The sequence below is a fragment of the Anarhichas minor genome, unplaced genomic scaffold (assembly GCF_050575085.1).
Source record: "Anarhichas minor isolate MPS153535 unplaced genomic scaffold, ASM5057508v1 ptg000102l, whole genome shotgun sequence".
Classification (NCBI taxonomy): Eukaryota; Metazoa; Chordata; class Actinopteri; order Perciformes; family Anarhichadidae; genus Anarhichas; species Anarhichas minor.
In genome coordinates this window covers 817,501-832,500 of record NW_027466548.1, presented here as the reverse complement: position 1 = coordinate 832,500, position 15,000 = coordinate 817,501, and the positions used below count along the sequence as shown (strand labels likewise).

Below are 15,000 nucleotides of genomic sequence, written 5' to 3'. Positions count from 1 at the left end.
CAGCATTTTGTCCGTCGCCATCTTGTTTTTTAGCAACCAGTGAACAGGAAGTGACCATATCTGGACTGAGGAGGAGTGACGTAGAGACACCGTATACGTCTCTGGTAGAGAACTGTCAATCACCGTGTAGCCCCGCCCCTAAAGCATCCCCTGCTTTATGGTCTGTTTGACTCTAAATGGACCATAATGTACTAAATGAACATCATGCTGTATTGAAGAAGACTTGAAACTAGAGATTGAGACCATAAACTCATGTTTACAATGTTTACTGAGGTAATAAATCAAGAGAGAAGTAGAGTCATTTTCTCATAGACTTCTATACAACCAGAGGAGTCGCCCCCTGGTGGACACTAGAGAGAAGTAGAGTCATTTTCTCATAGATAGATGGATGCTTTTGGATGCTCTGTAGTAGAGAAACACAACAGTAAGATATTATCCAGAGACACGATGTAATATTATTGCGAGATCAAACATTGCGATTTATTACCTTATATTTTAACAGCAAATTATGCATTTTGTCAACATCTGTTTTATCTGATAAGATAACGTTTTCACTCGGTTCATCTCACTTTAGTTGTTTTTTATTGCAGCTCAACGGGCAGACAGACTCACCAACACTGTCATAAACACTTGATACATGAACTGTCTACAAAGTTCAAACCTGCAGACTTTACCCTTGAACGCACCAAATTTGAACGCATATGAAATTTTGATAACACAATTAGTGACACCAGTGAAGCAGAATATTCCTAACAGGCCGATAGCTAGTGAACTAAAATATCTATTATCATCAACTATTTCCTTTTACTTTGTCTAAGTAAACTATTGTGGTGATTTGCATAAAAACATATCATTCAAACAGATTAGGAAACAAAAGATTGTATTTTTATTGTGTATCGATACAATATTGTACAATATCGCAATACTACCCTACTCTGGATTTCCAGCTTAACATCTGGCCGAAATATCAACCCTCTAGATACAACATTCAAAGAATCTAAAGTGGATAACTGTTCTCATCGCATCCCCTGCTCCCCAGAGGATGAAATGGAATGTGTAGCTCCATTCAAAGGCTCCAAGAAGAGATAGATCACCAGCATGTTGTTTGTTCTGTTCTCTGAAGCCTCAAGAGGACGTTAGCAGGACGTTCTGCTGAACTGAAGTACAGAAGTTTTTAAGCCGTGAAGGGGAGCGAGCGTACGAACCTCAGAACCAGGACCAAGTCCTCCACAGAGGTCTCAGACAGCACAGAGCTATAATCTGTAAACTGAACTTCAGCCTCAGCAGACGTCCGCATGAAGAATTCAAACCATATGGCAGATATGAAGAAATACAGCCGAGACATTCCTAGAAACCGTGCTTTGGAAAGATTCCCATCAAATCACTCGCAGAGACTTCCTGCACACCAAACTCACCTCTGTGGTTGCTACTCTGAGGTTATCGTGTTCATTCATCATCTATTCACCTCATGTTGTATTTATTCTCTGGAGGCATATTGAAGCCTCCATATTCTCACAGACTGTAGATAATTACAGCTGGATTCATCTCCACCAATCAGAGGAAACGTAACACCACAACTCCTCGACTCTCTAATGACTTTTCCAGGTTATGTTAGCATCACTGCTACATATCTGCTTCTTCAACACTTAACTGAAGCTACATGATGATCTCACTGAAATATTCTCTCTGTAACTTTAAAACAAAACCTGTAAAGTTGCAAATCACCACACGCTCCATGGTCAGTGAACGCAACACCAGACCTGTTTGAATGTCTGAAGGAGCTGGAGATGATTCAGAGATAATCTAATGTTCCATCATCTTTGTTGCTCATCTCCTTTCTCCAAGTTCTGTTGCTACGTATCACAGGAACATTCAAACTACAATATATCTCCATCTTATCATGTCATTTGTGTCCATCATTAAACATATATCTATCAATCTGTTTCCAGTACAAACAAACGTGTTATCAGACAGAACGAGGCAGATTACTTCGCTACAATTGTCTTATTTCTATGTGGATTTTCACTATAAACAGGAAACAGAATTAGATCATTGATCCGATAAATGTCTCTTTATGATCTTTATGCATTTGTAACATTTACACCTCTTTGTGTTACAGTGAGTCTCAAACCTTGAAATAATTTAAGCTATCAGATTTGAACCTAGATCAAGTGCATGAAGGTGGACTGCCTTTAAGCCGGACCAGCAGTACAACCAGAGACAGGAAGTGGACGACGGCAGTCCTGTTAAAAAAATATATTTAGGCTTAATTTCATCCCAGTTGACAGAAAAAATGTTGGCATTGTACATTTCTGCAAACGACAGGGTAGATGAAATGAAGACGTTTCTTAAACGTAAACCTAACAATGTAACCCAACAACGTAACCCAACAACGTAACTTAACAATGTAAACCAACAACGTAAACCAACAACGTAACCTAACAACGTAAACCAACAATGTCAACCAACAACGTAAACCAACAAACTAACCCAACAATGTAACCCAACAACGTAACCCAACAACGTAACCTAACAACGTAAACTAACAACGTAGCCTAACAACATAAACCAACAACGTAACCAACAACGTAACCTAACAACGTAAACCAACAATGTAACCTAACAACATAAACCAACAAACGTAACCTAACAACGTAACAAAGCAACGTAAACCAACAACGTAACCTAACAACGTAAACCAACAATGTAACCTAACAACGTAACCTAACAACGTAAACCAACAACGTAACCAACAACGTAACCTAACAACGTAAACCAACAACGTAACCTAACAACGTAACCTAACAATGTAACTTAACAACGTAAACCAACAACGTAAACCAACAACTTAACCCAACAATGTAAACCAACAACGTAACCTAACAATGTAACCTAACGCCGTAACTTAACGATGTAAACCAACAACGTAAACCAACAACCTAACCTAACAACGTAAACCAACAACGTAAACCAACAACGTAACCTAACAACGTAACCTAACAATGTAAACCAACAATGTAAACAAACAACATAAACCAACAACGTAACCTAACAACGTAAACCAACAACGTAACCTAACAACGTAAACCAACAACGTAAACCAACAACGTAACCTACCAACGTAACCTAACAACGTAAACCAACAACGTAACTTAACAACGTAACCTAAAAACGTAACCCAACAACGTAAACCAACAAAGTAAACCAACAACGTAAACCAACAATGTAAACCAACAATGTAACCCAACAACGTAACCCAACAACGTAAACCAACAACGTAACCTAACAACGTAACCAAGCAACGTAAACCAACAACGTAACCTAACAACGTAAACCAACAATGTAACCTAACAACGTAACCTAACAACGTAAACCAACAACGTAACCAACAACGTAACCTAACAACGTAAACCAACAACATAGCCTAACAACGTAACCTAACAATGTAACTTAACAACGTAAACCAACAACGTAAACCAACAACGTAACCTAACAACGTAAACCAACAACGTCAACCAACAACGTAACTTAACAACGTAACCTAACAACGTAACCCAACAACGTAAACCAACAACGTAAACCAACAATGTAAACCAACAACGTAAACCAACAACGTAAACCAACAACGTAACCCAACAACGTAAACCAACAACATAAACCAACAAACGTAAACCAACAAACGTAAACCAACAAACTAACCCAACAATGTAACCCAACAACGTAACCCAACAACGTAACCTAACAACGTAAACTAACAACGTAGCCTAACAACATAAACCAACAACGTAACCAACAACGTAACCTAACAACGTAAACCAACAACGTAACCCAACAACGTAAACCAACAACGTAAACCAACAATGTAACCTAACAACGTAAACCAACAACGTAACCCAACAACGTAAACCAACAACGTAAACCAACAACGTAAACCAACAACGTAAACCAACAACGTAACCCAACAACGTAAACCAACAACGTAACCTAACAACGTAACCAAGCAACGTAAACCAACAACGTAACCAAGCAACGTAAACCAACAATGTAACCTAACAACGTAACTTAACAACGTAAACCAACAACGTAACCCAACAATGTAAACCAACAATGTAACCTAACAACGTAACTTAACAACGTAAACAAACAATGTAAACCAACAACATAACCTAACAACGTAAACCAACAACGTAACCTAACAACGTCAACCAACAACGTAAACCAACAACGTAACCTACCAACGTAACCTAACAACGTAAACCAACAACGTAACTTAACAACGTAACCTAACAACGTAACCCAACAACGTAAACCAACAACGTAAACCAACAACGTAAACCAACAACGTAAACCAACAACGTAACCCAACAACGTAACCCAACAACGTAAACCAACAACGTAAACCAACAACATAAACCAACAAACGTAAACCAACAAACGTAAACCAACAAACTAACCCAACAATGTAACCCAACAACGTAACCCAACAACGTAACCTAACAACGTAAACTAACAACGTAGCCTAACAACATAAACCAACAACATAACCAACAACGTAACCTAACAACGTAAACCAACAATGTAACCTAACAACATAAACCAACAAACGTAACCTAACAACGTAACCAAGCAACGTAAACCAACAACGTAACCTAACAACGTAAACCAACAACGTAACCTACCAACGTAACCTAACAACGTAAACCAACAACGTAACCCAACAACTTAACCCAACAACGTAAACTAACAACGTAACTTAACAATGTAACCTAACAACGTAACCCAACAACGTAAACCAACAACCTAACCTAACAACGTAAACCAACAACGTAAACCGACAACGTAACCCGACAACGTAACCCAACAATGTAAACCAACAACGTAAACAAACAACGTAAACCAACAACGTAACCCAACAACGTAACCCAACAACGTAAACCAACAACGTAACCTAACAACGTAACCAAGCAACGTAAACCAACAACGTAACCTAACAACGTAAACCAACAATGTAACCTAACAACGTAACCTAACAACGTAAACCAACAACGTAACCAACAACGTAACCTAACAACGTAAACCAACAACATAGCCTAACAACGTAACCTAACAATGTAACTTAACAACGTAAACCAACAACGTAAACCAACAACGTAACCTAACAACGTAAACCAACAACGTCAACCAACAACGTAAACCAACAACGTAACCTAACAACGTAACCTAACAACGTCAACCAACAACGTAACCCAACAGCGTAACCCAACAATGTAAACCAACAACGTAAACCAACAACGTAACCTAACAACGTAAACCAACAATGTCAACCAACAACGTAAACCAACAATGTAACCTAACAACGTAAACCAACAACGTAACCCAACAACGTAAACCAACAACGTAAACCAACAACATAAACCAACAACGTAAACCAACAACATAACCCAACAACGTAAACCAACAACGTAATCTAACAACGTAACCAAGCAACGTAAACCAACAACGTAACCAAGCAACGTAAACCAACAATGTAACCTAACAACGTAACTTAACAACGTAAACCAACAACGTAAACCAACAACGTAACCCAACAATGTAAACCAACAATGTAACCTAACAACGTAACTTAACAACGTAAACAAACAATGTAAACCAACAACGTAACCTAACAACGTAAACCAACAACGTAACCTAACAACGTAAACCAACAATGTAAACCAACAACGTAACCTACCAACGTAACCTAACAACGTAAACCAACAACGTAACTTAACAACGTAACCTAACAACGTAACCCAACAACGTAAACCAACAACGTAAACCAACAACGTAAACCAACAACGTAACCCAACAACGTAACCCAACAACGTAACCCAACAACGTAACCCAACAACGTAAACCAACAACGTAAACCAACAACATAAACCAACAAACGTAAACCAACAAACGTAAACCAACAAACTAACCCAACAATGTAACCCAACAACGTAACCCAACAACGTAACCTAACAACGTAAACTAACAACGTAGCCTAACAACATAAACCAACAACGTAACCAACAACGTAACCTAACAACGTAAACCAACAATGTAACCTAACAACATAAACCAACAAACGTAACCTAACAACGTAACCAAGCAACGTAAACCAACAACGTAACCTAACAACGTAAACCAACAACGTAACCTACCAACGTAACCTAACAACGTAAACCAACAACGTAACCCAACAACTTAACCCAACAACGTAAACTAACAACGTAACTTAACAACGTAACCTAACAACGTAACCCAACAACGTAAACCAACAACCTAACCTAACAACGTAAACCAACAACGTAAACCGACAACGTAACCCGACAACGTAACCCAACAATGTAAACCAACAACGTAAACAAACAACGTAAACCAACAACGTAACCTAACAACGTAAACCAACAACGTAACCTAACAACGTAAACCAACAACGTAAACCAACAACGTAACCTACCAACGTAACCTAACAACGTAAACCAACAATGTAACCCAACAACTTAACCCAACAACGTAAACTAACAACGTAACTTAACAACGTAACCCAACAACGTAACCCAACAACGTAAACCAACAACGTAAACCAACAACGTAAACCAACAACGTAAACCAACAACGTAAACCAACAACGTAAACCAACAACGTGACAAGACTTTCAGGAATCCAGAAAAAACATAAATTGGGAAGCTTGTTAAGCTGTTTGTTGCTTGTTTTTGCAACACAGTCGGAGGGAAAGAAGCGTATGAATGAGAATCAGGAGAATAAAGCATGGCTGAACTAACGAGACCCAAGATGACTGAACATTTTCAATTTATTGAAATTTATTTTGTTTTAGTTTTCCTTTTCTTCCTTTTTAGGTTTCTCTCTTAATAAATCAAGTCTTATCTTCAACGTCCCCGATAAAGGATCTGATCTAAATTCACTAATGTGCGATCTTAGCGTCACTTCCACGCGTGTCGAGTCTGAGCATTACTGGAATATTTCCGTCCTCCAAAGCCTCCACGGCTTCACAGCTCATCGATTTACAACATTATAAACAGCGCTCGTGTGTCCGAGTGGAGTTTAGCAGCATAAATTAGCTCAACATCTGTCCTGATCCTCCCTCTGGATCGACCTCCACGTCTATTGATGTCATTTTGATAGCAGCACATTTCATGACACATTACATCTGATACACAAAGTGAGAAAAAAATCTTCTAATTCTGCTGTTTTCTTGGATTTCAGATGGCGGAGAAGCTGCGTTTCTCTTTTCACGCAGAATAACTAACCAAACAAAGAGTTTCATCTGGAGCTCCCAGCGGGGCGACTCTCGAGTTCACAAACCTGCAATCCAGCAGATTCCCCAAATGTGACCCAGCGGATCACAAGTTCTCTTCTGCTGATCACATCACTGTCTCTTTGTGTATTCCCTTTCGAATAACACACATCTGTTCCTATTTGGTGCTGAATAATGACTTAGGTTGTGATAATCAGTGCAGAGTTTGTACGATTTTCATCGATTCATGAATCAGAAAACAAAAGAAATGATGACTTTCTGTCCTGAAATGTTGGCCAGAGGCCTGAGAGGATCCAGAAGGTTTCTCTTCTTCAGTTAGGTGGTCTGAAAGCATTTGACCTACTTATTTATATTGGAGTTTAATGGAGCTTTAAGGAGGCGACAGGCAGAGAGAGGAGGGAGGTGAAGGAGGGGTCGACACACAGGAGGCACACACACACACACGCACACACACACACACGCACACACACACACACACACACACACACACACACACACACACACACACACACACACACACACACACACACACGCAGAGGCATGTCTGTATGGAGGCGTTTGCTGTGGATCCATGCATTGATTTAAGTGTATTAACATGCATACAGATGTGGAGCTGGGCAGTGATTCTAGAGTCTACAGAGAAGAAAACACACAGAATGAAGACAACTGGTGGACATCTGGACAGAGACACAGCCCAGTAATCACTTTGAGTATTTGAGAGAGCTGTGATGATGGCAGACACTTCTTAAAGTCTGTGGTCTCTGACACACTGTTGTCTTGTCAGCACTTCTTTCTCTGCAGGAAAACACTGCGTGCAAAACGCCTGTTTTATTTTCTCAGCGATGTTTGTTGGCGTTGACTTCTGAGGAGTTGGTCTGTCTCTGAAACCCTTCAGCCATCGCTGGCAATAAGATCTGTGATTCTGTAAAATGACCAGAACTCACTGAAGGATCCACATGAAGCTGAACCCAGCGAGCGCTTCTGAAACAAGAGCCCTCTATGTTGAATCTCTGCATGCTAAAAACATAAACGCAAAACACTAAATATGTCTTGCAAAAGCAAAAACACTTCATGTAAACTTAAAGAGGTATGTGTTCTTTTAAATCACTTCTTAAAACACGTTTGTTACAGACTGGCTTTAATGTGATGTCATCGCTTTTCTGTTTTATTTTTATTTGTTGATTTTACTAAATTTACTTTATTTTATTTATTTCATCGTTTCTTTTTATCGACTGTCTCACTGAGCTTTCTGTTGTTGGTATTATTGTTGTGCTTTTGCTGCTTTTGTCTGTCAAAGCACTTTGTAAACTCTGTTTTTAAATAAAGTTATTATTATTATTATTATTATTATTATGAGGTGCAACTAAACTCTCCTGTTGGATAAGACCCGGTGAGCTCGCGGTCACATGATTGTGATTAGAATCACACTAGTAATGAATCACTAATGTGTGACGCTGCAGAGCATGATGTGTGTGTGTGTGTGTGAGTGATGGACTCACCTGGGGTAGTTCATGCAGTAGAGTGTGTAGATGTCGAAGGCTTCGCTCTAAAGAGAGAACAAAACGTTAAATCTTCTTTCATCATCTCATCCTGCACTTCATGGGAAATATCATTTTAAACCAACAAACTCATTAAAATCATTGATAAAGGAACAAATGCTATTATTGAATATGTAATATTATAATATGTTTAGACATGAATAATAACAGCCTGAAGCCAACACTCTGTTGATTATTTTAAAAACTGCTCGTCTGAAACTCGTTTTCCTGTGTGAATAAACTTCTTCTTCTTCTTCTTCTTCTTCACTAAATACCAGAAACAAAGTTGATCTCCATCTTTTCCCACGTTTGAATCACAATCCTCCCCTTTTATGTGACACATCGTAGTTGTTTGTATTTGCTCCATTAATTAGATTTATATATTGATGATGCGTCTATATATTGAGATATAGCTGTCAGCGAGTCAGGAGGTCAGACAGAAAGACGTCTCTGTGTCAGAACAAGGTCTTAAAATAACTCTAACAGTTTAATCTAGCTACTCCAATCCTCTGAAACCGACACGAAGTTCACTTTAGAGTCATTAGTGACACTTTGAGAGCCAGCAGAAGTCCATCTAAAGGGATATAGACCCTCATGTGATGATGGAACATCTGTATTTAGTAAGAGAACATTAAAGTACATTAAAGTATACAGAGAGCAGGTTATTCTAGCACAATATAGGACAGCAGAGAGAAATAGGACTCCTCCTGAATCCTAACCGACAGCCTGAAAGCATAAACAGTTGTAAGGTTTGTCCTGAGGGGGGCACTAGAGGAAACTCTGATGGGTTATCCTCTGGAGAGCGGGCATTGGATCAGGACCACTTGTGGATTATGGGACAACGGACCCCTGGACAAAGACGAGAGAAAGGCCCCAACAACTGTCCTACATCACAGGGAGACGCATAGACTTAAATTGTTTATCCTCTTTTTGTTGTCGTTTTGCAACAGTTCTTTTTTGTGGGTAATTTTGTCTTTTTCTAGTGGTTTTGTGTTTTTGTTATAGCTTTGTGGTCGCTTTGTGTTGCTTTGTGTCTCTTTGTGTGTCTTTGTGTCTCTTTGTGTCACTTTGTGTCTCTTTGTGTCGCTTAGTGTCTCTTTGTGTCTCTTTGGGTCACTTTGTGTCTCTTTGTGTCTCTTTGTGTCGCTTTGTGTCGCTTTGTGGCCACTTTGTGTCGCTTTGTGTCGCTTTGTGTCTCTTTGTGTCGCTTTGTGGTCACTTTGTGTCTCTTTGTGGTCACTTTGTGTCGCTTTGTGGCCACTTTGTGTCTCTTTGTGGCCACTTTGTGTCGCTTTGTGTCGCTTTGTGTCTCTTTGTGTCGCTTTGTGGTCACTTTGTGTCTCTTTGTGGTCACTTTGTGTCGCTTTGTGGCCACTTTGTGTCTCTTTGTGGTCACTTTGTGTCGCTTTGTGTCGCTTTGTGTCTCTTTGTGTCGCTTTGTGTCTCTTTGTGTCTCTTTGTGTCGCTTTGTGTCTCTTTGTGTCGCTTTGTGGTCTCTTTGTGTCGCTTTGTGGTCACTTTGTGTCTCTTTGTGGTCACTTTGTGTCGCTTTGTGGCCACTTTGTGTCTCTTTGTGGTCACTTTGTGTCGCTTTGTGTCTCTTTGTGTCGCTTTGTGTCGCTTTGTGTCTCTTTGTGGTCACTTTGTGTCTCTTTGTGTCATTTTGTGTCTCTTTGTGTCGCTTTGTGGCCACTTTGTGTCGCTTTGTGTCGCTTTGTGTCTCTCTGTAGTCGCATTGTGTATCTTTGTGGTCGCCTCGTGTCTCTCTGTAGTCGCTTTGTGTGTCTTTGTGTCGCTTTGTAGTCGCTTTGTGTCTCTTTGTAGTCGCTTTGTGTCTCTCTGTAGTCGCATTGTGTCTCTTTGTGGTCGCCTCGTGTCTCTCTGTAGTCGCGTTGTGTCTCTTTGTAGTCGCTTTGTGTCTCTTTGTAGTCGCTTTGTGTCTCTTTGTGGTCACCTCGTGTCTCTCTGTAGTCGCGTTGTGTCTCTTTGTAGTCGCTTTGTGTCTCTTTGTAGTCGCCTCGTGTCTCTTTGTGTCGCTTTGTGTCTCTTTGTGTCGTTTTGTGTCTCTTTGTGTCGCTTTGTGGCCACTTTGTGTCGCTTTGTGTCGCTTTGTGTCTCTTTGTGTCGCTTTGTGGTCACTTTGTGTCTCTTTGTGGTCACTTTGTGTCGCTTTGTGGCCACTTTGTGTCTCTTTGTGGCCACTTTGTGTCGCTTTGTGTCTCTTTGTGTCGCTTTGTGGTCACTTTGTGTCTCTTTGTGGTCACTTTGTGTCGCTTTGTGTCTCTTTGTGGTCACTTTGTGTCTCTTTGTGTCGTTTTGTGTCTCTTTGTGTCGCTTTGTGGCCACTTTGTGTCGCTTTGTGTCGCTTTGTGTCTCTTTGTGTCGCTTTGTGGTCACTTTGTGTCTCTTTGTGGTCACTTTGTGTCGCTTTGTGGCCACTTTGTGTCTCTTTGTGGCCACTTTGTGTCGCTTTGTGTCGCTTTGTGTCTCTTTGTGTCGCTTTGTGGTCACTTTGTGTCTCTTTGTGGTCACTTTGTGTCGCTTTGTGGCCACTTTGTGTCTCTTTGTGGTCACTTTGTGTCGCTTTGTGTCGCTTTGTGTCTCTTTGTGTCGCTTTGTGTCTCTTTGTGTCTCTTTGTGTCGCTTTGTGTCTCTTTGTGTCGCTTTGTGGTCTCTTTGTGTCGCTTTGTGGTCACTTTGTGTCTCTTTGTGGTCACTTTGTGTTGCTTTGTGGCCACTTTGTGTCTCTTTGTGGTCACTTTGTGTCGCTTTGTGTCTCTTTGTGTCGCTTTGTGTCGCTTTGTGTCTCTTTGTGGTCACTTTGTGTCGCTTTGTGTCTCTTTGTGGTCACTTTGTGTCTCTTTGTGTCGTTTTGTGTCTCTTTGTGTCTCTTTGTGGTCACTTTGTGTCACTTTGTGTCTCTTTGTGTCTCTTTGTGTCACTTTGTGGTCGCTTTGTGTCGCTTTGTGTCTCTTTGTGTTGCTTTGTGTCTCTTTGTGTCTCTTTGTGTCTCTTTCTGTCACTTTGTGGTCGCTTTGTGTCTCTTTGTGTCTCTTTGTGGTCGCTTTGTGTCTCTTTGTGTCGCTTTGTGACTCTCTGTAGTCGCATTGTGTCTCTTTGTGTCGTTTTTTGTCTCTTTGTGTCTCTTTGTGGTCACTTTGTGTCACTTTGTGTCTCTTTGTGTCTCTTTGTGTCACTTTGTGGTCGCTTTGTGTCGCTTTGTGTCTCTTTGTGTTGCTTTGTGTCTCTTTGTGTCTCTTTGTGTCTCTTTGTGGTCACTTTGTGGTCACTTTGTGTCTCTTTGTGGTCACTTTGTGTCTCTTTGTGTCTCTTTGTGGTCGCTTTGTGTCTCTTTGTGTCGCTTTGTGTCTCTCTGTAGTCGCATTGTGTATCTTTGTGGTCGCCTCGTGTCTCTCTGTAGTCGCTTTGTGTGTCTTTGTGTCGCTTTGTAGTCGCTTTGTGTCTCTTTGTAGTCGCTTTGTGTCTCTCTGTAGTCGCATTGTGTCTCTTTGTGGTCGCCTCGTGTCTCTCTGTAGTCGCGTTGTGTCTCTTTGTAGTCGCTTTGTGTCTCTCTGTAGTCGCGTTGTGTCTCTTTGTAGTCGCTTTGTGTCTCTTTGTAGTCGCCTCGTGTCTCTTTGTGTCTCTTTGTGTCGTTTTGTGTCTCTTTGTGTCGCTTTGTGGCCACTTTGTGTCGCTTTGTGTCGCTTTGTGTCTCTTTGTGTCGCTTTGTGGTCACTTTGTGTCTCTTTGTGGTCACTTTGTGTCGCTTTGTGGCCACTTTGTGTCTCTTTGTGGCCACTTTGTGTCGCTTTGTGTCGCTTTGTGTCTCTTTGTGTCGCTTTGTGGTCACTTTGTGTCTCTTTGTGGTCACTTTGTGTCGCTTTGTGGCCACTTTGTGTCTCTTTGTGGTCACTTTGTGTCGCTTTGTGTCGCTTTGTGTCTCTTTGTGTCGCTTTGTGTCTCTTTGTGTCTCTTTGTGTCGCTTTGTGTCTCTTTGTGTCGCTTTGTGGTCTCTTTGTGTCGCTTTGTGGTCACTTTGTGTCTCTTTGTGGTCACTTTGTGTCGCTTTGTGGCCACTTTGTGTCTCTTTGTGGTCACTTTGTGTCGCTTTGTGTCTCTTTGTGTCGCTTTGTGTCGCTTTTTGTCTCTTTGTGGTCACTTTGTGTCGCTTTGTGTCTCTTTGTGGTCACTTTGTGTCTCTTTGTGTCGTTTTGTGTCTCTTTGTGTCTCTTTGTGGTCACTTTGTGTCACTTTGTGTCTCTTTGTGTCTCTTTGTGTCACTTTGTGGTCGCTTTGTGTCGCTTTGTGTCTCTTTGTGTTGCTTTGTGTCTCTTTGTGTCTCTTTGTGTCTCTTTCTGTCACTTTGTGGTCGCTTTGTGTCTCTTTGTGGTCGCTTTGTGTCTCTTTGTGTCGCTTTGTGACTCTCTGTAGTCGCATTGTGTCTCTTTGTGTCGTTTTTTGTCTCTTTGTGTCTCTTTGTGGTCACTTTGTGTCACTTTGTGTCTCTTTGTGTCTCTTTGTGTCACTTTGTGGTCGCTTTGTGTCGCTTTGTGTCTCTTTGTGTTGCTTTGTGTCTCTTTGTGTCTCTTTGTGTCTCTTTGTGGTCACTTTGTGGTCACTTTGTGTCTCTTTGTGGTCACTTTGTGTCTCTTTGTGTCGCTTTGTGTCTCTCTGTAGTCGCATTGTGTATCTTTGTGGTCGCCTCGTGTCTCTCTGTAGTCGCTTTGTGTGTCTTTGTGTCGCTTTGTAGTCGCTTTGTGTCTCTTTGTAGTCGCTTTGTGTCTCTCTGTAGTCGCATTGTGTCTCTTTGTGGTCGCCTCGTGTCTCTCTGTAGTCGCGTTGTGTCTCTTTGTAGTCGCTTTGTGTCTCTTTGTAGTCGCTTTGTGTCTCTTTGTGGTCACCTCGTGTCTCTCTGTAGTCGCGTTGTGTCTCTTTGTAGTCGCTTTGTGTCTCTTTGTAGTCGCCTCGTGTCTCTTTGTGTCGCTTTGTGTCTCTTTGTGTCGCTTTGTGACTCTTTGTAGTCATTTTGAGCGTCTTTCTGGTTGGCAGGTCTCTCTTCGAATGACATTTTGTAGTGGAAAGCCAGGGGGGCCCCTGACATGTTGGGCCGTTTGGCACACACACACACACACACACACACACACACACACACACACACACACACACAGTCAACATGTATTCACTGGGTGTTGGTTTTATCAGCAGTAGCTGGTTTGTTGATTATTGTGTGTGATTCTGAGTGTGCTGCCGTGAATGGGGTCCAGTTCTACTGGTGCTTTACTGGGTGATTGGGGTTCACTGTTTCCTGTCAACTTGCACGCATGCATGCACGCACGCACACGCACACGTGCGCACACACACACACACACACACACACACACACACACACACACACACACACACACACAGCTGTACTGTACTCACCCTCTCTACGAAGCACTCGGCGATGGCTGCCGCGTGAGGACTCCTCTCTAGATCCTCCAGGAGGTCGCTGAGGAGAGACAGACAGACCGGTTTACTTTGTTAGTGCTGGAAACTACGAGGACATGAAGTATGAAGACACTTGCACGTTACATGTGAAGAACACGTGACTCCTAACAGCCTCCACTCTGCTGGCTTCATTCTTTCCACCAGATGTTGAACCTGTGAGTTCCAACACTGATTATTGGGGATCAGGTCCAGCTTGTTCCAGTTCATCCTAGAGGTGTTGGATGGGGTTAAGTTCTTCCACAATAAACTGGGATAAACATCTCTTCATGTGGCTGCCTTTGTCTAATTCTGCTACATTAAAGGGCCAACACTTTAAAGAGCATTTAGGGGATCTATTAGCAGAAATGCTAATGCTACACTAGCGTTATTATGGAGCGACTCACGTTACTGCAGTCTTGGAGACGGTGGAGTGAGTGGAGGAGTATTCAGGTGGTTGCACCGCTAGAGGTCAACACATTCTACACACTGTCCCTTTAAGTAAAGATTATTTTATGTCACATTCACCAAAGAACTTAACATGAACATGAACGCTTTGCTATCAAATTCCCTCCTCATGTTGGGTCTTGTAGGACCTGCAGGATCCTTGTTTTTAGCACATCGACAACCACAGATAGAAAACAACAGAATCAGGTCGTTATTCTACCAAAGAAAGAACTTCAGTAAAAC

The 15,000-nt window shown here is 41.5% G+C and overlaps 1 protein-coding gene across 1 annotated transcript in view; it reads right to left on the bottom strand.

Moving 5' to 3' along the window:
- plekhg2 (pleckstrin homology domain containing, family G (with RhoGef domain) member 2) overlaps positions 1 to 15,000 on the bottom strand; it is a 49,096-nt gene that overhangs the window by 8,658 nt on the left and 25,438 nt on the right. The window contains exons 4-5 of the mRNA XM_076082778.1: positions 14,269 to 14,335; positions 8,806 to 8,852 (exon numbers count right to left, since the gene is read on the bottom strand). Of these exons, the coding sequence (XP_075938893.1) occupies positions 8,806 to 8,852; positions 14,269 to 14,335 (114 nt within the window). The remainder of the gene's footprint in view (positions 1 to 8,805; positions 8,853 to 14,268; positions 14,336 to 15,000) is intronic.